We start from the raw sequence: 27195 nt of genomic DNA, 5'->3' as shown, positions 1-27195 counted from the left end.
ACATTAGACTGTACCTGTTCAGGACGAGCAAAAATTAATATTTCAACATTAGTACATGAAATGGAACCTCTAATTTACATTTTGATGAAATGAAAAGTGATTTGACCTCTAGCCCTACAGTCAAAGCTACAATGTTGATGATGAAGATGATGATCTGAGTGGACCCACAAGTGGAGTGTCTGATGCTACTTACTACATTAAGACCATCTCCGAATCGTTTTTGCAAGCATAATAATAACCTCTGGGATGCATGGCTGCTCAAGAGTGTCTGGCTGTCATCTGAATCATTCTTGCACTATATCAGTCCGACAGAAATTAAATATCCAGAAGGGTAAAGTACTTACATGTGTTTCTTTCTCTCTCTCTCTCTCTCTCTCTCTCTCTCAATGTTAGAACTCACTTGTTTGGACAAAGTGGAATTAAACAAATGCCACTAAAAAATAATCCAGCACAACATGCTGAGCGCTGAAAGATGTGTTGTGGGTTTTTTTTCCTAAAGCATCACTACTTAAACTGGTGGATGTAGGGGGTCCTTTTGTTTTCAGTGGTGAAGTGCTGCTCTTGGATAACTGATTATTGCAGCTCTCTTATGCAAGTAATCTCTGCTATCAGATGTGAGCGAAATTTAATGTTTTTTCAGGACCACATTTTGCACCACTACAAACAAAAACCATCTGAGACTGACCACTGAGTGCATTTAAAGAGGACCAGTTATACTTTTCCTTAGTTTCAGTCCTAATGTAACAGTGCCAGTGTTCATGCACAGCACACCCACAAAACCCAGTTAAAGTTTTCTTTGGAAAATGTATACAGCCATTCTTGCTAAATAATCTAATTGAGTATTATTATAGGATTGAAAGGGAAATAGACTGACTGTTGATGCATTTTTCACATATACAGCTAACACTTAACCACTTAAAAGGGGATGTACACAACAGACATTTTCTATGCAGCTCACAATTGAAAGACTAAACCCAAGATTATGTTTCAGCAGATAATGATCATAGCATTTATCAAATGGATATATCCTGTTGTCATCTTTGTTGCTGTGGATGTTCATGCTGTCTAGTCTGATGTTCCTGATTAGATATGGGCTCAAACATGTACAGATGGAATTGAAAAGTGTCCATTTCCAATCAAGAGCGAGGAATTTTGTTACTTTGTCGGTGTACCGTTTGTTTTCCGAACCTTGACAGCAGCACAAGGTACTGCCGAGGCTTCTGGTAGTCGGCCAATCAGACAAATGATCTTTTAGGGAGGTGGACCTTAAAGAGGCTTGCTCTAAGATTTCCTGTTTCAGACAGAGACTCAGCTCAGAGACTACATAATAGGAATAATAAGATAGATAATGATTTCTTTGAACTGTGAATTATGCAAAGCTACTTGTGAAGCGCCAGAATAAAACTAGAGACCATCTGGTGATGGGATCACACCAGCTGTGATGTCCGGCAACAGTTGATGTTCTGACCCTCGAGCGCTCATTGCACACTCCTCTAACACACATCTTTAAACTCAGCCTTCATTTTGATGTCAGCTACACACCTGTAAAGTTTGATGACTGCACTTTGCATGGTAAAGATGCTACCACTGTGACAAAATCTGTCCACAGACATAAAAATATCTGCCAAAATACTAAAAATTGCATTTGTGATAGTTGCTGCTGTAGTAGGTCTCCACATTGTGCCATGACGACACACACACACACACACACACACACACACACACACACACACACACACACACACACACACACACACACACACACACACAAAGACAGACTGACATACTTACTCACAAGGTGCCCATTTGCGTAGTTAGAGTCTGAGATGCAACTGACAGGCAGCTTGTGTTTGTAGCCATGCAGATAGAAGCACAGCACCTTGTGCAGCCATTTGCTCCTCTAAGTGACCACATGGCAGCTGTTTATTGTAATTCATGTAAATGAATGAGCACACTGCTTTCTGATTTATTTACTGCTTAACTGTAAAGGCCCATATTTTCCAGTTATAGCCACATATGTGCTTTAGCACAGCTAAATGCATGTTTTAATTGAAGTGCACTGGTGTCTGTATTCTTGTTTTGCATTGCTGTGTTGGATTAAACATGTCAGCTCTTCATAACATGGATAACAGTCCACTTGATAAATGCACCATGCCTAGAAGCTGTCTGCTGCAATTGTGATGGCCAGTGACATCCCACAACACACTACAATCATTTTTCTGCATCAGCACCCCCAAAAACAACCTCCTGCAGCAGTGTGAGCTAGTAACCTTTATGTTCCATGACACTGTTTAGTGTCCAGGCACAGAACCGTTTTTGACACAGTAATTACATTTAATGGACACACACTAAGAGCTTTTCACCATAAATATCATTCATTGTGATCAATAAGCAACTTTTGTAAAGAACTTGAGTCTCCTGCGGCATTACTCGAAGTGGGAGCATGTATGTGATAAATCACCTAGGTTTACCAAGGCAAATAAATGAGCCTGGAAAAGGGGAACAAAGGGGAAGAAAATGCTGATCATATTTGGTGTAGAGAAGGCTATTATCTATGCATTAAAATGTCAGCACAGCACTATCTACAGCAGTCTCAGGTGGTAGCTACTATAAATTGTGAAGTCATTATTAAGAGATAAATCCTTGGTGTCAGTGCTTACAGGGTAGCTGTACTACTGACCATTACTGTATATATATTTTTTATAAGTGTATACACAAATTTTAAACAGAGAAGCTGTGAAGGCACACAGGCCAATAATGTTTTTGTATCACTGCATGACACAAAACTGTAAAGATAATTTCCTAGAAACAATCAGTACATTGCATTATCTTGTAGACTGTAGATATTTTCCATGTAGCAATAAAAGTGTAGCTCAGCAGTAAGAATAGTCAGATTTCTATTGGCGACATAATACACATTTGCTCCAGATGAAACTTGATGTATTTACTACATTTTGTTGGTTGCAGAATAACTTAGAAGCCACTGCGTTGGTGTTTATTTGACATGTTATCTTTGCACTGCTCTGTATTTCATAAATACCGTTGCAGCTCCTTTTCAGCTTGGCACTTTTAGTTGAAGACTGTTCTGCAAAACTGCAGAATGGCAAAGAATTTGAAAATCAAATTTTAATATCTATACTTTTATAAGCATTTTCTGTCAAACAGGATTAAGATGCATGTTCGTATTCCCTGTACCGACACACAGGAAACAGCATATTTCAGTGTCAGAATGCTAGTTCATGTATCTGCACAGATAAGTCTGTGATCTCAGCTTTGAATCTGGCCTCTGCATACTGATTACTTAAAAGCATTGATAATTCATCAAGGAAGAGGAGAGGCGGTGTGAGAGAGAAAGTTTGACTCGTCTCTCCCTCCTTCAGCCTCACACACATACTGTACATACGCATGCACACACAGGGACATTAAATATGCTGAGCTTGGTTTGGCCTGGGGCCATTCCTCTTATATATCCATAAAACAGTACATTATTTCCTGCAGCTTGACGCTCATGACTGATGTGCATGTCACCTGTTTGGCCTGTTGTGTTAGTCCTCCTAAAAATGCCATCTGAATACTAAGTCTCACAATGCCATTTGAAAAGTGACTAGAATTGCTTTCAGAACCGGCAACCGACATTTGCATCTTTATTTGTTGTCATATCAAACACAGTCAAACTATTGTATAGTGGGGGGTTGAAAAAAACAATGCATTGTTTTCAGAGGGGACCTGTGTTATAGACAAACATGTTTTCTAGGAGAAGATATGTCTCTGAATCCAAGGATTTGTTTCTGAGATAACAGTATTTGCAGTAATGGCTTTATTCAGCCATTCCTGCATGGGCTGGATTCTAATCTTCTCTTTTACTAGATATCTATTATGCCAGGGATTGGCTGGTGGAAGACCCTGTTGGTTCCTGAGTTCTAGGAAGAGAGCAAGCAAGAACTTATCTCTGTGTCCAGACCTCCAAGCAGCAGCACATGTCAGGTCTGGAGAAGCAGCCTGCCTTATTATTGGCTTGATCCAGCAGTGCTCTGGCTGCATGACTGAATGCTGTGACTCTCATCCTCGTCTCTGCTCTCACATAGACTGAGCATTTCTAAACCCCCCACAGCGAACAAGTAACGTTTACTGATCAGTGTGGTTGTGGATGGATGGATGGATGTAAAGTATAAGACGAATAGAAAGATATGTTGGCAGACTGTAAAACGGCTTACTTCTCTCACCATCAAATCCATTCAGCTGAAATTATTCCAGTCAGTTTGATTAGATGTCTATAAGCAATAAATTGAAGGAGCAGCGGTGATAATCCATTGAGCTTCATCTGCTGAGGCTATGGCTGGAGTCCTATTAAAAAAGTCATATCATGCAAGCAGCTCAGAGAGCACCAGCAGCAGCAGATGGCTTCAGTCGTGTTAACCTCGAGGCTCAGAGAAAATAATGTTTCACTTGCTAATTATTTTGATCTAAAAGTGAGAGCCATGACCTCCCTCACTCCCTCTTTGCTGCCAAGATGAATAATCACATACCTGCCGTAAGAGAGGTTGATTCTTGAAGGAAACAAAAAATAAAAAACTAGAAGGAGCAATTCATCCTCAGACAGTACATCTGCCCACATGCCATAAGAAAGACTTTGTACAAGCATAATGCCAATGCAATTTAAATAATTCAGTCCTTGAAGATTTTCCAAATCCTACAGAAAGACAGTTATTTTAATAGTCAGGCACTCAAACAAACAGGATATAATAAAACGCCTGTGGAAACCAACAAAACTCACAGCAGCAGTTAAAACCCCTGTAGGTGCTCGTGGTCTGATCGTATGTGGGTACAGCAGTAGCCCACACACCTTTTTATTTCTGAGTTAAGCACTGAATACTCCTCTGAATGCTGCATTCAATTGACTATTTTCTGCACAATCCCTTATGTGTTATGAGGTGAAAAAGAGGTGAATATTTGTAATATATATGGCATATCAACGGGGCATCAGTGTTGACGTAAACACGAGCAGGGTGCTGAAGTCGGTGCACATTTATCTTGTGTGGTCGGTAACATCTGTGTTGGATTTGTTGGCTCTTGACTTATCATGTCAGCAGTATAACACATATCTGCCTCTGCAGCCAAGTTCTGTGGAGATCCCAGTACGCCTCCCAAAGGACGGCGAGAAGGACGCAGTTTCATCTTCAAGTCGGAGGTGACGTTCAGCTGCAGCACCCCGTATGTGCTGGTGGGATCAACAACACGCATGTGCCAGGAGGACGGCACCTGGAGCGGATCTCAGCCTCGATGTATAGGTATTAAATATTAGTATGTATGCTGATATAGCTATTGCATTATTCATAGCCCAAGGATGTCATTCCAGCGTCTGATATTTCCTCATCCAAGAGGCTTTATGCACATTTTAGAGTGAAATACAGAAGTGCTGAAACCTAACAAACATGATGTCTGCCAGGTATGATCAAAAAGTAAGAGCAGCTCACATGAACAGCTGACAGAACACAAGGTGAAGCAGAATCAATACGCTCTCAACTGGTGCTGATGTAAAACTAAACTACAAGAATGATATATTTCTGTTTTAAACTGGTCTTCATATTAGAAATGCTCTGTATTTTCAGCTAAAGAAATGGAATTTAGTCTCACCGATTTCTGAAAGTTACAGAAGACAGTTTTCTTGAAACTTGCAAAGCCAAGGGTTTAGGATGATCCAGTTATGCTGGTCATTTTACTACGTCCATTCAGTCATGGTCCTCTAAATCATTGTCAATCCTAATTTATCTCTTGTTGTCACATTGTTTTCTTGTTCCAGAACCCACAAGATCCACATGTGAGAACCCAGGGACACCTGAGCACGGTTTCATGAATTACACAACAGGCTTTAAGGTAAAAAGAGGGAAAAATGCAATAGATTGATTTTATAAGTGATTGTGTTGTATACTTGAACTGAGGGGAATCATATGCAGCGTGGGTCAGGAGATACCGTTTTTTTGGGTCACTTTTGACCCATGTTGTGCATCAAAGGGTTAAAAGATGGGGTTTATTGAATTTCAACCCTAAACCATTAAGCAGGTGTGTAACATGATATACTGTCACAGACCCATTTAGCGCAACTTATGTGATATTTGAAGGCTGTTGTACTTAAGAGATGAGAGCAGATGAAAGTATCATTCAAAGCTCCATTGCATTAACTGTTGTCAGTTCTCTGTCGAATGGGCAGTTTCCAGGGGAATTTCCAGGTAGAATCATCATTTTTTCCTTTGGATGATGTTATATGGTGCAAGAATGTAGCACTGAAGTGTGTACATTTCCATCCCAGGTGGTTACAAAGAAAAAAACTACCTGTATTTCTCAGCCTCTTGAATGTTTGTGAAGACATGGTGCATTTCTGGGTCTATGATAATGTGCGCTGGATAACGTTTGAGGGAATGTGTAAAACAAGCAATGCAAAAATGCATCATAGTCAGAAAAATTGATATCATGACCAGTGGTGTGTGCACAGCGGCTCCCTTGAGATGCTTTCAGCAAGTGTATTTCATTTTATTTCCTCCCTGCTGCTCTTAGAGTGTCACTTACAAGTTAAGTGCAAACGATTTCTTCACAACATTCAGCAGAATATCTGATATGGAATTTGTCCCAAATGAAAGCAGCAGCAGCTTATTTGGATCAGTGCATGGAATGGCTGCAGTCCTGCATTTTCTGCATTGCTGAACAACTTTACCACTATCTTGACATCCCAGAATGAGACAGGCGTGTGTCGATACTGTCTTTAAGCAGTCGACTGGGATGGTGGCTGAAAATAAGTCATTTATTAAGGTAATAGAAAACCATTTGGCTCTTTATTTTTTACCACAGTCATCTCTTTATAATGTCTGTACATTAGTTGGGAACACAAACATGGGCATCGCCTTTAGGAATTGTCTCCATCTGCCGACACACACTACAGATAATCATTAAAAAACAAAGTTTGGTGTACAGCATTTTTTCTAAGCTCTTTAGATGTGATGCTGGGAGCCTATTGGCATTTGCATCAGTGTATTGACTCTTTCCACTTTGTGCGCTGTCTGTTTGTGGCCAGGTGGGCAGCAGAGTCGACTTCCAGTGCCAACAGGGACACATTCTGCAGGGCTCCACCACCCGGCTCTGTTTGCCAGATCTCACCTGGACTGGCACCCAGCCTACCTGCATCCGTGAGTTCCTTCTGCTCTCGCTGTATCTTCAGAATCCTCTCCCCGTCTTTTCTTTTCACCTTTCTTTCTGGCATCTTGTCACTATTTATCCGCATTGCTGGCTACTCAGACGCTTCTCTTCAACCCCTCACTCCCCACCGCCTCGGTCGACATCTCCTTCCAGTACAACTCCTCTTGTTCCCTCTATCCTGCCTTAACCTCTGACCTCCCAGTAGATTGCAGTTTGTGCCTCAATCAACCTGCAATCATTCTGAGAGAGAAGTGTTGACTGTGATTACTGTCGCTGTGTTTGAACTAGTTGAACTGTCGGCCAACACCAACCCAGGCCTGTGCAGTCGAGCCCATTCGCTGTATCAGGACCTGTGGTTTTCTCACTCGTGATGTAATCTAGTACCTCACTGGAATCCCTTTTAGCTGCAATATTTTTCATGGAAATGTTCTCACTTAAAGCCGTGCTATACACTGCATTTTACTAAGCACTTAGAGTGTAAACACTTGTGGGGAGATAAGGGGATTCAGATGATATTTTGTAATCTCGATTTCATAACTACAAAAAGATGTGACATCCACTTGAATCCCGGAGACATTTGTGCTGAGGAAGCAGAAGCATTGTAATACCTCCCCTTCATTCTGTGCTGATCCACGCTGCAGCGCGGCATTATGTGTTCATCGTGGAAGTTTTACAGGGATTTTGAATCCTCGAGTATCTGCTTGCAGTCTTTTTATTATGTGCACTCTCAGCTGACGGTTTATTAGGTGCTATCACAATATACTGTCACGACTTTCATGAGAGTTACCATGTTCAGCATTGATGAATAGTTTTAGAGATGTGTTTATTCAGGTTTACGGTCATTTTAGAGACTGTAGTTTGTGATGCTGGTGAACTGAGAGGTGCTTTTAAAATTTAGTGACCCTAATTAACAGGATTACAGTCCATGACTGAGTGCAGACACAGGCTGTTTATTTAATGAACCAATTTATATTCATAGTTTTTGAAATGGTATCTATATATACATAAAAACTGCCACATATAGTGCAAATTTATAAACATTATATGTTGCACTTTTGTTATAATGTCCTTTATTGTCAAACTTTTACAGTTATATAGAACATTTTACATCAGAAAGCAACAGCAACAAAATTTTCACTTTCATGTCTTGTCATTCAGGGAGTTTAACTTCACATTAATGTTTTCTAACGATAATTTGAACATTTTGACAGCAGAGAAGAATAAGAAAAGCTCACCTGTCTAGACTTCTGTCACTTGACAGCTCCTAAGACGTTGCTGCTCTACCTGCATCTTCAAACTGTTGATCTTGTCATCTCTCTCACCATGAAATCATTCAGGATGTTACGCATCTTGTGACTCCTTAATGACATTTATTTCCAGCACTGTGATGGGAACCTTAAAATAAAGCAGCAGTCAGAACAACTTAAAGTCAACATAATTATAGGTTAAAGCGCCAGCAAACTCCCAAAACTGGCAGATGTTTGATTATAACCCAAAGAGTGACAACTCATTAGGGAAAAGGCTTCAGTAGGTTTGTCAGGTGAGGAAGAATAACTGCATACAGGTAAATGACTGATATGACCCTCCTGGACCTGCTAAAAAAAAAAAAACAACAAGATGAAGCAGTAAACCAGAATATAAACCTTTAAGCTTTGAAATTGAATTTTCCTACAGTAGTTTTAATATCTTCTGAGGAAACCTGATGGATAATAATATAGCTTTTGTTGTTCCGGAAATGCAAATGAAGATTGTACAGATGGTGTTTTAAAGGCTTAATATAAAGCCCTTGATCTGCAACATCTTTGAACGCTTCTGCCTTGAAATGGGCAAAACAAGCCGAGGCCATGAGTCACTCAATTGCTTGGCAAATCTATTCTATACACCTCATTAGAATTCTTAATATTTAATCTGCTGTGTGTTTAGATGTGGTAATTGAGATTGTCGACCTAATAGATGGATGGATAGATAATGGGATTAATAGACGTCATACTGCCTGACAAAAAGAGGGGAAAAATGAAATTTGTTAACAGGAACCGATTCTGTTGTTATACTGAGTGATAGCCTGAGAAAACATCTGCCATATTTACTTTGACACTGGTAAACTTAAAGTGATAAGACTAGATGATTGCAGGTTCTTAACTTTCTAGCATTTCAGGAGCTGCTGGTTTTATTGTCATTCTTATCACTGGACTTAAAATACAGAAATGTATCTATAATGGTCACCAGATTATCTACTCTATACGTTTCAGAATTAATTCACAATTGTGTCAAATATGTGACTGAGAAATATTTCCCTAAGTGTTGTTCCCTAACATTGGTAGCTCAGGTTGAGTAATCATCATTATGACAACAACCTATATCCTGCTACCTGTCAGGTTTATTTTATATGCAGATGTCTTTTAAATTCAGTTAACTTTCCCTGTAACTTTGCACCACATTGGCTCAGTAACTGGCAGGTGGTAGAAACATCCAGTAGATGTTCTACATTCATATCACACCGTAGGCCATGTTTTCTGAGAATTTTTCATTAAAAGACCTTGCTAACTTTAAATTTGCAGGTCAAGTGTATGAATATATATGTGTCCAAGGAAAAGCCAGAAACTTTTTACAAGTCTGCCCATACAGTGACAAGAAAAAAAATCAGAACCCACTGGAATTGCCTGGTTAATAAAATCTAATCTGATCTTCATCTACACCACAAGTGCAGACAAACACAGTGTGATTAAGCTAATAAAACACAAACAGTTCTAATCTTTCAACATTAAACATTCATACTGCTTGCTGCTGGAGAAAGTAAGTGAGCTCTTGGATTTAATAAGGAGTCAAACCTCCTCTGCCTGCACCAACCTCCAACTAGCATCACAAGTAGCAGCAGCAGATCAGACCAGCACATCTTTCAGAAGGTTTATTTTGTAGTTGTTTTTTTTTTTTTTTTGGACCATCCTTTCCAGCAGATTTTCTTTTCTTATTTTTTTCCATCTTTTTTTAAAAACATTTTTCACCTCTGTATTCTGTGTTGTGGTTTTGGACTCATCTCTATTGAGAGTAGCCATGATGCTAAATCATCTCTATTTATAGACAGTTTGTTCAACTGTGGACTGATGAATATCTGAACTCTTGAACTTTTATAACCCTTCTTAGCTTCATGGAAATATGCAAATCTTGACTGCAGATCTCTTCTTTTGTCAAACATCAGCACTGGCTTCTTGTGAACCACAAACTCAGTGTGTTTTTCATAAGTCACAGCTGCTCTCACCCACACATTCAGTCCTGTTTTAGTGATTGGACTCCAAGTTTATCTCCAGACTCTGATTAGCTTTTGTTGATTTCATTAGTCTGGTGGCTCACATCAGGTTTGAATGATGTGTTCAATCAGGACCAGAACAAGACAATGACTTGTATGTTGTTAGTTAAAATAGCTTGTGTTTGTTCATAATTGTAACTTGTCATTTTGCCCTAGCAGCCTCCTTTGTACTATTTTTGTACTATTATTGTCACTTTTTTCCGGTTACTGTGAGTTTAAGAGCATAATGTTTACCTCATTGGAGATTCAACAGTGTAAACCAAGGTTAGGATATGTTTCTGATAATTCATTTTCACTACATTGATGTATAACGTAGATTTTTAAAATATCTTTTTATCCATACAGCCCTGAAGTTGAACATTTAGACCCAGTGGGCTGTCTGACCCATAATGTATTGTGGATAAACAGCGGTTATGTATATGTATCTGAGTATGACTGCTTTTGTGTGGATCCAACACTGTGTGTTGACCCTCGGTCACAACAGAGTCATAAATCCTCTAAAATACCTTTCTCTATGATTAAATGTTCCTCTGTTACTGAGAAACCACTTAAATGGATTTACAAGTGAAGCCAACCAATCTTGTGCTGGTAGTGAAAGCAAAAACTTGGAGAGATTATCAGCACAACAAGTGCAATAGATGCAATGGACACAAGTCATGAGTTTAATATCACTGAAGCTTAATCATGTTATCTTTAATGAGATTGCTTTTTTTTTTTTTTTTTTTTTTTGCTTTTAGGTAAACACACCAAATCCCCAAATTTCTTTCCAGCTCAGTGTTTTCAAATGTACCAATAAATGGTGCTGGTTTAAAATGTAATTTATTCATTCAGTGCACCAAGAGACGCTAGCTGTTACAAATATCACACACACAAAACAAACCAACTAATAAAACCCTGCAAGGAGCATTTAAAAGTTGACATTGTTCTCTTGGCCGTGAACTGCTGCTGCTGAAGCTGGCCGGCGTCCTCGTCTCTACCAGAAATCCATCAGCAGACTGTCTCTGTGTTCCTGCTGCCTCGATCCGTCTCCTTGTGCTGAGCCTCTGGTCTCTAACTAATGCACTCTGTCTCCATGTGAGATGCCAACTTTGAACGAAGAACATTGCATGTTGTCGTGTGACAGAAAAAGTGTCCTTTGAGGCCTCATATAATATCAGGAGTAAAGACTACTGTGCTGTTTGAAGTGTAAATAAACATGGCACTGTCAGCAGAACTTGATCAAGGATACGACGCAGCTTTGATACAACAATCCAACAGCCTTGTAAGTGTCTTTAGCATTCATGGTCTACAAACTGTACAACTGCTCCGGACATGTGCTGACAGTTTGTCATTTTAAATGGGTTACGTAGACTTGTACTCAGGCAGCAAGGCGGCAGTTTATTTATGTAGTTATCTGTTTATTTATTTAGCTCCCCAGACTTCATATCTACAGCTTACAGACTGAGACACTTTTTCTGTTTTCTTGCAGTGTAAATAGAAACCACATTAGATTTCCTAAGAGCAGATTTATGAAGCTCTGGGTGGCACAGACAGTTGACTTATACACTTGTCCTTGTGCTCTCCTCATCAGTCTTTACTAATGCAGACTAAATGGTTGCACCTCTTTCTGCAGCCGAGTATAAGATGAATTAGACAACTATCCTGCTAGATTTCAGCGTACAACTCACCTTGATAGACCACTTTTACTCTCCAAAGCATGAACATTATGTCTGCAGACATGTGCACACACATCAGCAGCACAAATGATATCCACCATGAGGAATTTCCTGCAGTCTCCTCGCCTTTCATAAAGCTCAGAAACTGGGTTTCATCCTGGCTTCCCCTCCACACTCTATTGCCACTAATGTCATTAAGACGCCATGAAGGACCGATTTGGTTCTGTGACTCACATGCAGCTGTCTCCCATTTGACAGCTGGCAACGTATTCTTTCACTCACAAGCTGCAAAATTATTTCGCTATTTTCACATTATTGTTGATGCCTCCAAGCCTGAATGTTGAACCCCTCAGTGTTTTTGGTGCTGCGGGGTGATTTGCATAAATTTTTGTTTTGGAGAGAGAGTTTGTTGATGTGAAAAATTAAACTAAGTATACTCAACCCACTCATGAGAAAATTAAAATATTTAATATGGTCTATAAGAGACCTGTGTTTTGGCAACACAGCAATAAGAGCTTTTGTCCCTCATTTCTAATCAGCTAAAGCTTGAAATCTGCGCTTTGACACTTTCTGAAATCAGCACATCATTCGCTGTCTGGGTTTTTTTTTTTCAGAATATTTTAATAAGCTTCAAAGTCTGAGTCAAGAAGGTCCAACCTGAATCACAGTCAGGACCCTTCACTTTTTGAAGACTTCATTGTGTCATGAATTTATTTTTAAATGGATAAAATTTTATACATTTTTTTACATCTCCACTGAGTAGGCCACTATGACAAAATTAAATTGTTTAAAGATTTTTTTTTTACTCATTTAATGAAAATGAAAAACTAAAATCTCCCATTTGTATGTATTCAGACCTTTAATTCAGTTCTCTGTAGAAACCCCTTTGGCAGCAATTACAGCGTGGAGCCTCCTGGGCGAGTCTCTCTTTGAAAGCTCTGAACACTTGGAACTGGGTTGTTTATCCGATTCTTTGCAGGTGTGAGCCTTTCTAAACTCTGCTCATTCAATTCACTTTGCCACAGGTGGGCTCCATTCAAGTTGCAGACAGATATGAGGGATTATTAAAACAAACTCAATTTCGAGTGCAGCAGCAAAGTGTCTAAATACTTTAATAAATAAGAGATGTCAGTTTTTGGTTTTTAATTCATTTCTAAAAGCGTGTTTTAGCAATTTAATGCGTTTAAAATTCAGTTTACAGTACAAAAGTGTGCAGAAAGTAAGGACTACTTTCTAAAGCAACTATACTCTTAGAGTTTTGTGATTCGGTATTGTTTTTTAGTGAGCTCAGTCTCTTTTCTGATCAGGCTTCACTTAGAACCTTCCTTTTGGGCAATTATTTTAGTCAGCATTCTGCTTCCTTCAAGGGTCCGTGAGTGTGTTGACCTTGCAATCTTTGTGCATACTCTCGTGATGAAAAACACTCTCACAAGGTTTACAATGCCATTCACTTCAGCGCTACTTTGCAAGGACGCCACTGAGCTTCCTCGAGGTTGGCTCTGTCCTTGACATTTTGATTATTTCGAGAAATACAAAAACCGCACCAAGTCCTTTGTTCCAAATCCGACCTTGTGTTGTGGTGCAGCATTTCAACGTGAAACACCTGATGGCTGGCAGTCCAAGGCTCCAGTGACTAACAACTGCCATAATTGTAAACAAAATACTGAGAAATTATTCGCAGTGTGATTATGTTTATTTGCTGGTAATAATGACTCTACACTCACAGTTGTTAGGCACATTAGCATTCTGGCTTTGTCATTGTTTCTATTCACATTATCCATCTCCAAAAAGTGCAAACTTTAAATGTATTAGTGCACACTTTAAAAATGTAAGAGCTTCGTAGAACTCAATTACAAGTGTCCATATTCATATGACAGAAAAAAATACACACATCAACGTAAATATATACATCCTAATAGCTTCCTGGATTTAGTTAAATGTGTGGTGCTTCCTTTTTAAATCTTGTGTTTTTCTGTCACGCTGCCCCTTCTCTGCTCCCCCAAAGGAGTATTTAATTATCTTTTGTCTATCTGTGCATCTGTGTGTGTGTGTGTTTATGTCTGGATGTGTGCATAGAAGTGTGTGTTTGGCTGCATTTCTATATAAGTGTGTGTGTACTGACACATTAGCCTTCTGCTTGATCTTCAGCTCACTCTTGTAAGCAGCCGCGGAGCCCAGCCAACGCCGACGTCACGGGTCTGGACCTGCCCTCCTACGGTTACACCCTGGTGTACACCTGTCAGCCAGGTTATTTCCTCTCCGGGGGTTCGGAGCACCGCGTCTGCCGCTCTGACGGCAGCTGGACTGGCAAGGTGCCGGTATGCAGAGGTACGTGACTGGCAGAGGTCTGCAAGGGCAATGATGGAGCCGACGGTGAGAAAGTTCCAGAGAAAGGTTGTGCAAAACTGTGGAGGGTGGTTTGGTAGAATATACTTTAGAAAAACTGACAAGCTGATAATCAAACGTAATGAGGAGTTTTCTGTGAACCCGCCGTGTCACTGTGGTGCCAGTTTCCTAAACGTTTGAACATAAGGGAAAGTTTAATGCAAGCAGCACGTTACAGCTGAATAGTGTTTCGAAACATCCTCAGCTGTGAATCTTTACTGTTTCTCCACATCTTTGTGACTTATATATTTATGTTCTTTTGTAGTCGGCTCCAAATCGCATGAGAAAAATGTCAAACCCGTACCAGGGACACCGAGCCCTAAAATAAACGGTGAGTATTGAATTGTATGAGCTGTTCAGCTAACAGACTCAATTGCTGATGGTCCTGTATCTGCCTTTTGATAAGACCAGCATCAGTTTCTGGAATGTCGGGTTTCCTGGATACGACAAATGTTACAGATTCTTCTAAAACCTCAACTCACAAGCGGTTTTCATCATATTCTCTTCGCAAGCTCTTTGGTTGTCAACTAAGTTCATTGTAATGTCATTAAATCTGTGCACATCTTTATCAAAATAACAGAAATAGCTTTTGACTCTGTATTATTAAGTGTGAATAATGTAGCTTGGCGTCAGCATGTTGCAGGTTCACAGGAAGAAAATAATTAGCATTTGAGGAAAGTAACTGGCACTGTTTGATATGAATTCAATACAGATATAACATGCTCCCTCACCCCTCCTTTGCAGCTCAATATGTGGCATTTTCTAAATAATTAAGAGTGAATAATTGTTACAAAAACATAATTAAATATAATTAGTATTAGGAAATATTCACAAGTCACAACTGGGGCAATATCTACTTATCATGTACAATGTAATCCATCTGTAATTAGAAAATACCGGTACAGCAGGGAAATTAATTGTAAATTGTACCATAATGCATTCATATAACCGGAAGAGATATAGCTCTGATGTACATATTCAAGAAGCTCTGAATTTGCCTTGAGTATCAGTGAGTTGTAATGCAATGTCTAGATTTTAATTATTAAAGTTAATTGATGCTGTATGTGTGGCTTGGATAGGAACTTTTCAGTGGCAAAAATAAAATAATAAAAGTATTCTATCTTAACACCAGTCAGGTAAGTAAAACTTTCAGATTTGTCTCGGAAAATAAACGGGACTTCAAAAAGAAATGCAGGTCATTTTTGTCCCTTTTAGAATATTATTTTAATTTTACATTAATGTCGCATAAAGTAAAGAGCTATTAGTAGCAGCATTTGAAATAACGTTACATGACATCTACAGTAAATCCCCTCAGACCTTATTTTACCTCGAGAATCTATTTTAAGTTAGCCCTTTAATCCTAAGAGTAATGTAGGTTTAGAATTTTATCTTATCTCACCTCCAGCTGTTCTGATTTTAGTTGATTCACTCTGTCTTCCGTTTTAATGGCTCTATTCATTCCTAATGGTTTTGTTATTGTACTAGTTTGCCTTTTTTAACCGTTTTTGTAGCTGTTCTTTATATGTTAGTTATTTGCATGTCTGCATCTTGTGTTTGTTTGTATCTTGGTGTGTTTCTGTATATTGCAAACAAGGCCATTACCTTAGTGTAGGTCTGCGTTTAGATGAAGCTTGATGGATTGATTGATTGATCACTTGTATTTCTTGGTATTAACAACACTGCGCCCACAACTATTAGGCAACTTAGTATTCTCACTTTATCATTGTTTCCATGCACACTGTCCAACTAAAACAATATGAACTTGTAAGCTGCAGTGTGGAACTTTTCCTTCCCCCCTCTGGCAGTAATTATGCAAGGATTGGACGCTTGCTGATGATATTTAATTTCCTGTTGATTGCTTTTTTTAGACTGTAATTCTTCCTCTGACTTCAGAGTTTTATATTTATCTAGAGGATCAGAAATTTTTCTTGGATGCTACCAAGTTTTTCCTGCCAAAGACTCTGCAGCAGTCCCAGTTACTTTAGCCGAATCCATCTCCATCGCTACAGTGATCTTTGCTGGTTCTCTACCAGTGTGCCACCTTAAGAATATTGCCACTGAAAACACATTCAAAATTTAAGCTCTACCTGGCGCTGATAGGCTTTTTTAGCATTGTGTGAGCTCATTTGGCAAGGGATTTAATGTATGACATTCAATTATGTGTCCATTTAGTCCAGCAACTAGCTTTAATGCTAATGTATTTAATCATTTTGCAGTGAGGTGTACACTACGAGTCAAAAGTTTGGACACATCTTCTCATTCAGTGCTTGTTATGTATTTGTATTATTTTCTACATTGTAGATCAATACTGAAGATTAACACTTTTTGTTTACAACATAATTCCATCTGTATTCTTGTATAGTTGTGATGTCTTCAGTATTAATCTACAATGTATAAAATAATTAAATAAAAACCACTGAATGAGAAGGTGTGTCCAAACATTTGACTGGTAGTGTATTTATGTGATGAGGCTGGGTGTTGCTTAACGTGTTTCACATCTTATATTAAGGTGTACATAATTATTCGGCATCTTTATTGCCTCAGAAAATCTGCCAAAAACAGATTTAACTTGCACAGTTAAAATGCTTTTTAGACAATTTGAACACCTACATAGCTAAACAATAAGGCCTGAAATGTGGACAATGAAACACTTATCAGTGAATATAGATGACATTGTGCAAATAAACTGCAAAAGGCTCAAAAACAAATAAATGTGAAGCTACCAGGAAACCGTCATCCTGTGGTGGCATCATATTATAGAGCAGTAACCTACTGTCCAGAAGAACAAAGTGCTCAGAGACATGACCGAGATAAAAAAGAAAAAAGAAAAGAAAAAAGGCTGTAACAGAACCATCACTGAATGGACTCACAAGCAGACGCATCAAGATTGGGCCAAGAAACACCTGAAGATAGATTTTTCAAAGGTTTTTGGGCAGATGGGAGGAATGACTGTTGATGGAGCAGATGGATGGGCCTGTGGCTGGATCACTAATGAACACCACTTTGAGTCAGGCACCAGAAAGGTAAATGAGAGGTATTGGCTCGGTCCACTGTCATTATGGATGAGCCGGTTGGATCTTTTCAAGCTGAAGATCGATTGAAAATCAACTCTCAAACGTAGCACCAGTTTCTGGAAGATAATTTCTTCAAGCAATGATACAGGAACAAGTCCACAGCATTCAAGATGACCATGACCTTTATGCAGCACGATGCTCCATCACGTGTCCAACTAAACCACTGCTTGTCCTCAGATATGACCAAATAATAACACGACCTCCATCATCACCTGACTTAAAATCATATTTAGAACTTGTAGCTCTGCACAAACATGAGATTCACAGACTTCTACACCATTGTGGAGGCTCAGATTGCTGCTTTCACAAATTAGTTATTTAATTTTCCTATTGTGGTTTGTTGAGACCAAACAGGTGAGCTCTTTGTCATTTAGTTGTCCAATAATGCTGCTCACTCATAGTTGCTTAATAAGTGTTCACTCTTCTTTATTCCCCTGAGGAAGACGGAACTCATTTTGCTTTTGTTAAACATTCAGGTTTGAGGCTCGAGCTAGCACATTCTAATTGTTCGACAGTGAAATGAATCCTGAGGAATACGGTTTACCTAATAATTGTGCATGCTGTGAACAGGCAGCCACCTTTTTGTGCTAGAAAAAGTTTTCAAAATGTGTAACTATTGAAAAAGTTGTCAGTTTCACAGAGCAAGTCTAGAGTTATCTCTTTCAGAATGTGCTTAATTAACTGAGATTGTCAGAGCATATAAAGGACTTGATATCATTCAAATTGAATGAAAGGATTGTTATCAGCTGTTTGATATGTTGAGTTTACTGCATATCTAATTACCCTCTTGCAATGCGGGTGCAAATCATCATCTTGAATTAAAAATTTATCAATATATATATATTTTGTCAACACAAGACACTTTTGGTGACCTCTGCCTTTCTTTATATTTTCATGGTATCACCTAATGAGGTTTCTTATTTTATTTTCCTACAGTTCCTGACAATGTCTTTGCCACTGATTTCATCTGGAAGGGTTCCTATGATTACAAGGGCCAGAAGCAGCCAATGACTTTGACAGTGACAAGCTTTAATGCCACAACGGGAAAAGTCAATGTAACTTTAACCGACAGTAGCATGGAGTTTCTGCTCTATGGTGAGTCATCTATAAATCATCTGTCTTCCATTTCCTCCCCTCCACCTCCCCACTCCTCCTCTTACTACCTCTGCATGTCACTTCCATTTATTTTGAGGGTGCCTTGTGTCAATCAGTCAATCACCAAATGATCTCATGCATGAGAGTGGAAATTAACTATTGGCTCTAAAGACGGATGTATTAGTCTTCACTGACTGACTAACTGCCCACTCGGGAGTCACTCGTCTCCTCCTCCCTCAGCTGTTTTCCTCCTTTCTTCAGTTTTTCTTTATTTTCCCTCCTTGCCTCTCTCTGCCTCCTTTTTTTTCCCTTCTCCATTCCGCCACACTCGTGTTGCCTCATCGCTTTACTCACATCATTTCTCTTCTCGCCTCTTGTCCTCTGCGTTGTAGGAGTCTACAAACGCCAGGAGGCACGGTTAATGCTCCTGCTGTACCAGATGAGAGCGCTGGCCCACAGCTCCTTAAGCAGGATTACTGATGAGACTTGGGCAATGGATGGATTTGTGAGTATACACAGGAATTTGAAGCACCTGGCTCGTGTTCTTAAGCCGCGACTGTGTTTTATTTTACTTTGCTTTTATTAAGTCTGACAGACATGTACATTATTACAGGCAGATGGACCGTCAACACTTTGAAGCCAAAAATAAGCTCTTCCTGGACTGAATCAAACCAGTGTTTCCTCGTTATTAATGTTGTGATCCTATTTTAAGTGCCGAAAAAAGAAAAAAACCACAATGTATGAGAAGAAACTGACAGGCAGAATAGTAATTTCGTGCCTTACTGTGTGTTTTTTTTTTTTATATATATGTACATTCACTGTACATTAGATGCATCAGGCGCCTTGTTTGATCCGTCGCAGTTTTCCCGCATTGACAATTTGCTGAATAAGCTCAGACACACCTGACATCTAAGGGACCCGGAACAACCGCAGAGCAATTTTTGTTGGTGGAATTGATGTTCCTCTTCTAAAATAAACTTCAAGGTCCACTTAATAACAGCTTGTGACAGGTGACTGCACACCGCTGAGCTATTGATAGCGCTCTGCAGAGCTTCTAGAGCCGAGTTACAAAGAACAAAGATGTTATTTTTGAATGTAGCATGACAGAATTTGTTGACTGTCTTACTAAATACGGTGTATCTGCAGGTTTTGATGTGCTGAGGAATAGCTGGAACACTCTTTTCTATTTATGCAAAATGTACTGTTGCTGGAGCTCAGTGTTATATTTTCCTCCCAGGTTTCAGCTGAGCCTGAGGGTGGCAGCTATGTGTTCCAAGGCTTCATACAGGGTAAAGACTATGGACAGTTTGGACTACAGCGACTTGGTAAGTGACTTTTGAAACAGAATGAGTGCCTTCACTGTCAGTCACTCATTCTCATGTTCCACTTTTTACAAAAGAAGAAAAGAACATGATGTTAACATCCCCCCTGCACTCAGAAAATCAGTTTTGCTTATTATTATTTCACTGAGTGCTTCACTGTGCAGAATGGTGTGTGTGAGTGTGATTCTAGACACTGTGTGGTCACCTTAAAATTCAATTTAATCTGCAGGTTTTAATACAGTCCTGATCCAGCTTGGTTCAACTTCTGCTTTGTTCAATATTTTTGCCACCGACTCAGATTAGATGATTACTGGGTCATAAATTCTTGCCATGACTTGGCTGAGACTCTGACCAATCATAGCTTACGGTCACCTTAATGTCACCTTAGCCATCGCTCTTTGTCACCCCCAATGCCTCAACTCTTTTGGTTCAAGCTATATTTGTGCCAATGTCACATAGTCTGACCTCAGCTTTGCACAAATGGGATGTGGAACTTGGGTTTCTTTCTCGTAACACTACAACTGTATGTTATGTTTGGTCTGTTCTGTATAATCAGAATGACTGCATTTGTAGTGTATCTGCTATGAAGCACCTCTCAGCACAGTCATGCATCAGATTAGCACTTTTCAGCATCACCGTCCTTCATGTCTTTGTGCTTCTGTCATCATCATGATTGTCTTCAACCAGATTATTATCACACACTGTGATGATAATCAGTGTGATCTTTATGGTTGTCATCTTTAGCATTTTGCTGCTGTGACTCCAACTTGTCATCATTATTATCTTCATCATCACCATCGTCATCGTTGACACCACTAAATGATATGTATGTTTCTAGTTTTTCCATTTTTTTCATCATTGTCTGTCTGTGGCAATTTGAATATAAATCTTAAGTAAATACATTGAATACAAGCCTTTGTACATATTCTCTGGACAAATCTGTTGTTTCATTTCCGCAGGTCTGAGTGTGAGAGAGAACATTACACTCACTGATCCAGAAACCAACGGCTCTACCAACAGCAGTTCTGTTGCCGTCGCGATCCTTGTGCCTTTCTTTGCTCTCATCTTTGCAGGCCTCGGATTTTATCTCTACAAGCAGCGGTGAGTAGCACGTCCCAGTGTCTTCCATAATAGCTAATTTTAGTTTTTGCTGTAGTCTGTATCTTCCTTGGTTCCCACATGAGAAAGTACATTTTTGCGAGTCTGTGTGTCCCAGATTGAATTTAAGTTATTTACCACAGATCTGCGGCTGAAGAAGTTTAGATTTCCAGATTTGTTTAGATGTTTGTTGAGTTGCATCCAAAGCAAACACATATCAGAATGAGGTAGATGGTACACTGTGGCCTGCTTCCATCCACTGCTGTACTGCAGCGAAGGTTCCTCACTGGATACAGTAGTGTACTTGTGAGAGACTTCAAAGCGTGATGCAATATTAGTCAACGTGTTACCATCCAGACCGTATTACACAGCAGCATAAATCAGGCATTTCTGATAAGGGCTACTTTGATACAACATGCTCCATGTATACATACATACTGCACAGCAGCAATGTGCACTGTGTGTAGATGGAAAGCTTTTGTGTTAATTTAAACAAATTACCTGTCTGAACCACACATACACGCAGAGTCTGTGACAAATCTGTGCAAAATTTGTTCTCATTGTGTTAGTTAACAGTGAAATGGCATTGGGCTCCTATGACTGCTCTTTTCAAGTATAATTACCATCCGGCCTCATTTACCTACTGCAGCTGTCCACACCAAGATAATGGAAACATGTTTATTTGATCTGAAGGAGGGGAGATAATTGGGATACTGTCTCTCAGCTAATGTGCAACCTCCTTGTTTTTTTCCTCAGGAAAACAGATAAAACGCAATACACTGGATGCTCGGTCCACGAGAACAACAATGGACAAGCCACTTTTGAGAATCCCATGTATAACACAAACACAAAAGCTGCTGAGGGGAAAGTTGTCCGCTTTGACCCCAATCTCAACACCATCTGCACCATGGTTTAATGTCTATGAGAGTCAGACAGAAGGAGGGAGAGAGACACATGGAGATGGTTGGAGAATAACAATGTCTCCTTGTTTGCTTCACATGAATATATATAGACATATTTATGATTTCCAGTTTCAGCAAACACAGATTTGCTCAGAAGCATAAAGCACACATTCAGCAACACTTAAGGTAGTTGCAATCGATCGTATACAGAAGATAAAAGATGAAAGAGAGAAAGGGAGGCTCCACACTTTCTCAGATCTTCCCGTAGTACGGTGAAGAGAGGAGTTTTTTTGCACTCTGTGAGTGTTGGCTTTACGATACAAGAGCCTCTGGCATATAGATAAAATAGAGTATTTTAGGCTCTGTAGTATAAATATAGAGGGGTTATTTCACAATGTCAAATGAAAATTATGACGTTTTTCTTTTTAAAAAACAGCCGAGACTCAGTCCGTCCCCTTTTTTATTTTGTTCTAGTCTTGCTTTTTTTTTTTCTGTTATGGAGGTGAGACGCCTTTCAACTGTGAGTGGATCATTGTACCTGTTTTCTATTTTCCAAGCACTAGGCTGCGTAAGAGGAGATGAAGTAGTTGAAAAGAAACTGCCTCTCTTTGAGTAGTGTTGGTGCTGTAATCTGTTCAAAGTTATATGGTCAATTATACCTCTTAATTGGATGGTACCTCCTACAGACGAAATACATGGCCAGGGATTTAATTACTGAAGTGCAGTACAATTTATTGAGTGCCATTGGGAAGGCTAGGGCTTTTATTGTTACAGTGCAGGTTCTCTGACAACAACAGAGAGCGTTTTCTTCACCAGAGATACAGACAACATTAGGGTTTATTATCAAGCTGTGTGCAATGAATTAGTTTTTTACAGAAATATTCATTAAGTATGACAGTTTAGGTTTCTGAGTAGCCTGAGAGTCTTTCAATGTATTGCTGATGTGGGGACGTATCTTACTGTTCTGACAACTGAGTTATATTTAGGTAATTGTTCTTGGTATAATTAGTTTTTCAGCTCAGAGTTATTTTGTGCCCCAATTAAGCCAAATTTGGAGTGACTTAACCCCAGCCTTGAGCCTATATTTATCAACAATCTTACAGTAGGAGTTTCTTGCCGAATGATTTCAGATTTTGTTAAAGAGTACCTGCATTGCACTGCACCTACAACTGGCCAGGTTTCCCTGAAGTTTATTTAAGCCTGGATGTCGATAAATCAGTGCAAATATATGTCAGTGGGCAGGGATGAAGGATGAAGCTCGATGTCTTGTTTCATGTTAATAAAAATTTGAGCATGCGTCTGCCTTACTGTGGAGTAATCTGAAGACAGAATAAGTGCAAACAACACATCATCTCTGGCTTTCAGACACCGAGCAGTGGTTGTATAATTCTTTTGGGAAACCGTGCCTTAGTCAGTGAATTCTCGATCCGTACTCCTACTCTGAGACTCTTGGTAAATACGTGGCCTTGGCCTATTTTATTAACACCCACTGATACAAATGGTTATTCCAATGTCTTACAGAACCATCAGCTTCTGCCAACAAATGTACAGTATAAATGAAAGAATTTGCACACTTCAACATGAGCCACCATCAGTATTGTGCCATCATCAGAGACCAATTATGTTTTAAAAATGAATTTGACACTGTCATCACATTTCTACATCATTGCAGTGCCTTCAATACTGTATGGGCATACGTTTTTAAGGAAGACATGTTTATTGCATTAGTAAAACTGCACACTAGTGGCATTTATCTGCACAGTTTGCAATGATTTAGCAGAGTGATGTCAGATGGTTTATCTTTGGAGAGGCATTGAAAAGCAGCTCATAGTTTCATACATGTGCATGTTGGCAAAAAAAAGTGATCCAGTATAGCAATTGCTGCTATCGAACTTTGTACCACTATGTTGACTCCTGTCATTGCTGTTCCATTTTGTACATTTATACAGTTTTGATACTTGATGGCATTCTTTGGCAAGATGTCTTGTGTTATCTATATGTAATATATTTTGCGAGTTCATATTTCTTATGGATGAGAAAAGAAATGCATCCGGTAAAAACAATATACAGTCAGTCGTACATCCAGAGACTCCAGAGTACAGTAGAATGCTTTTAAATGTACCACACAATTGTTATCCCATTCAACAAACTGTGTATATGAATATGTAAATATTCCAAACTTTTGTAAAGAGATATATTTTTTATGCAAATAAAGCATTTGTAAGTTATTGAATATGTTGTGTAAATTTTCACATGTAAATGTCATGTAAGATCAAAAAAAATTTGTATTTTTTCTTTATCAGCAATGTATAAATCGTTAATTTATATATAAAATCCAAAATAATGAACTTCTTGTCTCTATTCTTTTGTCATTTGAGATTTTTTTGGTCTCCCTGTGCTACAGTATTCACATTTTAAAGAAGGTTTGTGTGCTAAGCAGAGAATTTTTTAGCATTCATTCCAAACTATGATTATCAGTGATATTGTCTGTGCAAAGGGACTCAGTAGATCTTTAAAAACTGCCTGAAGCGATAGAGTTTGGCCCCTAATCCTTGTTACCATCAACAGAAATTCAACCGCACAGTGGTGGAAAAAAGTTTTCGGACACCCCATGCATTTGTGAAATAGTTCAGTAAGAATCACTCTTAGGTCTTCAAGTGCAATTTCTTTAAGTACAGTTACAGCCAAAATACTAAACAAATCCTTAAGAAAAAGCCATCACAAATTTAAAATTGATTTGTTCCATAAAAATACATAATACATTTTGAGTATTGGGTCATTTTGGTACCAGTGATCCACTAATGAAGGCCGTGCTTTTCATTAAAAGACCCAATTTTTGTTGCCGTGCTTCATGTCTATATAAAGTTCTTCAGAGACAAAAATGGCTAAAACAAGGAACCTAATGCAGGAAACGCACCTGAAGATACAGATTCTCAGCTAGGACGGGTACAGCTGCCGCCAGAGAGCCAGGAAGTGCAGATGCAGTCCTTCAGCACTTGGATACACTCCGCAGAAATACAGATGAATGAACAGCTTGGAAGACAAACCAAGATCTGGATGTCCAAGGGTTGCTTTAGCAAGAAATGACCACATCCTAATCCACGTGCAGGAAAACCACTGAATGACATCACAGGAGCTTCAGCAGCAGTGGTCATACTAAACTGGTGGCCGACTTTTAGATCATGGCTGAAGGTCCTACAATAGATAGATAGATAGATAGGTAGATAGGTAGATAGGTAGGTAGGTAGGTAGGTAGGTAGGTAGATAGATAGATAGATAGATAGATAGATAGATAGATAGATAGATAGATAGATAGATAGATAGATAGATAGATAGATAGATAGATGTTTCAATGAGATAATGCCCCTTGCCACACATTCAGGGGCAGGATAAGGATAAACTTTACTGATCCTACAGTGGGGAAAGTTCACCGTTAGGAGCTCAGTTTCCAGGTCTTAGAGTGGCCAGCTCAGCCCCTGGACATTAGCCCCATTGAAAATCTGCGGTGGATTATCAAAAGGTCTGTTTCAAAGCGTAATCCAAAGAATCTAGAAGAATTTAAAGCAGTAATTCAAGAAGAATGGGACAAGACTACCCCTCAACAGTGTGAAAGACTCGTAGGGAACATGCCAGCCAGGATTAGAGCTCTAATGTGTGCAAATGGCAGCACTACTAAATATTGATTTAAACATATTCTATGTTATTTTTTGATTTTCATACTGACAATGTTGAGAACTGACATATTGAAACTGTCAAGAATTTTGTTAATTTTTCTACAAAACGCTAACCAAAAAAATATATCATTTGTATTTGTGTCTGTCTAATGCAGCCACACCTTTTCAAACACAAAAAACATTTTTCCACAAATATTTCATGATAATATTATATGTAAAATTTGAAGGGTATCCAAAAACTTTTTTCCACCACTGTATTTTAAAATGACTGAAATGGTTTTATAATTTTACTGTTAATCGACTGGATCTTCACATATTCAGAAGCAGTGAAACCTCTGCATTCGCTACTCAAATCTTTGTGTCCACTGCGATCAGAATCTCATTTTGTTTTCCATTCTGGTTACAGATAGCTAAAACTGACTTCAGAAAAGACACAAAAATGAAATGACTTCTGAATGTACTTTACTCTGCATGCCGTATGTTTCATAAATGTTTGGGTTTTTTTTGGCTTTTTAAAAAATCTTCTTACAAAATTCTGATAGATTTTATAGTTGACCATTTTTGGATAGTGGAGGTACAAGTACTGCAAAAATCCAACTTTTACATGTATGTTATGAACCTTTCGGCACCTGAGAACATCGTAGTTGTCTCTGTTTTTCAGAATTAATGTTCACAAATGTACAGCCATGTCTAAGAAGTTAGTTGCCTTATTTGTTTAGTAAAGCAATTAAAAATGAGAATATTTAGAATGATAGAAACTAGAAAAGTATTCTCCCACCAGAACTTCGTGACATACTGGATGGAAATAGGTCGATACCTGCCACAGAGGCATGAGCATCATCGAGGTGACAGTTTGTCAGGATGTTATGTAACTGAATGAGCTGAAGCTAATTGCAGCAGTCAAAATAGAAGCGATCATCAAGGGAATGTGACAGCGATCACGAAACGCTCAATAAAGCGAGTATGAAGAAGCCCCACAATCAAACAACATGCACTTGAATGGCAGGAAGTGGTTTGATTTCAGACTCAGGTTAAGCATATACTTTAATGTCTAAGCCTGGGATTTGTGTATGGATTAGAAATATTTGCCCGAAGGATTTTCCATTGAAGTTCCTCCGAAGCTTCATCAAGCAGATTTTGCCAAAGGGGTGATGATGTAACATAAGCTGGTGCTCAGCTGAGATGTCAGAGAGGCTCAGGGTGTTTGCACAGGGTCGGTATATGCTGACTGTAATACACTAACAGTAACTAGTTCTAAACACCGACTCGACCTCGTGTTTGTTCTTACAGCAGGATATTGCTTCATTAGAGCTCCGGTTTCTCGTCAGAGGATCCTCCGAGGAACCTTTCTGGGCTTCAGTGGTGGGTCTCTGCTGCACTTTGTACGATGTTTTCTCTTCAAATGCCCATCTGAGATGCAGTAACTTAGCAGCTTCGTGCAACACGCTGGCATCGGTGCCCTGTTCATGGAGGCATCTGTGGTCTTGTGGCGTGGGAA

At 39.1% G+C, this 27195-nt stretch overlaps 1 protein-coding gene across 3 annotated transcripts in view; it reads left to right on the top strand.

Annotated features, from left to right (window-relative positions):
• The window catches only part of LOC111562513 (CUB and sushi domain-containing protein 3), a 233827-nt gene extending 209456 nt beyond the window's left edge, over positions 1-24371 (top strand). For all 3 annotated transcript variants that reach the window (XM_035943940.2, XM_023261087.3, XM_055013779.1), the window contains 10 exons: positions 5115-5288; positions 5801-5874; positions 7067-7178; positions 14296-14475; positions 14798-14863; positions 18543-18701; positions 19094-19206; positions 19939-20026; positions 20983-21124; positions 21878-24371. In XM_035943940.2, coding sequence (XP_035799833.2) covers positions 5115-5288; positions 5801-5874; positions 7067-7178; positions 14296-14475; positions 14798-14863; positions 18543-18701; positions 19094-19206; positions 19939-20026; positions 20983-21124; positions 21878-22037 — 1268 coding nt within the window. In that variant the 3' untranslated portion in view covers positions 22038-24371. The remainder of the gene's footprint in view (positions 1-5114; positions 5289-5800; positions 5875-7066; positions 7179-14295; positions 14476-14797; positions 14864-18542; positions 18702-19093; positions 19207-19938; positions 20027-20982; positions 21125-21877) is intronic.
• The last annotated feature ends 2824 nt before the right edge of the window (positions 24372-27195 follow it).

This window comes from Amphiprion ocellaris, chromosome 9 (assembly GCF_022539595.1).
Source record: "Amphiprion ocellaris isolate individual 3 ecotype Okinawa chromosome 9, ASM2253959v1, whole genome shotgun sequence".
Lineage (NCBI taxonomy): Eukaryota > Metazoa > Chordata > Actinopteri > Pomacentridae > Amphiprion > Amphiprion ocellaris.
Note: the sequence above shows the minus strand (reverse complement) of the source record. Positions and strands in the feature narration are given on the sequence as shown.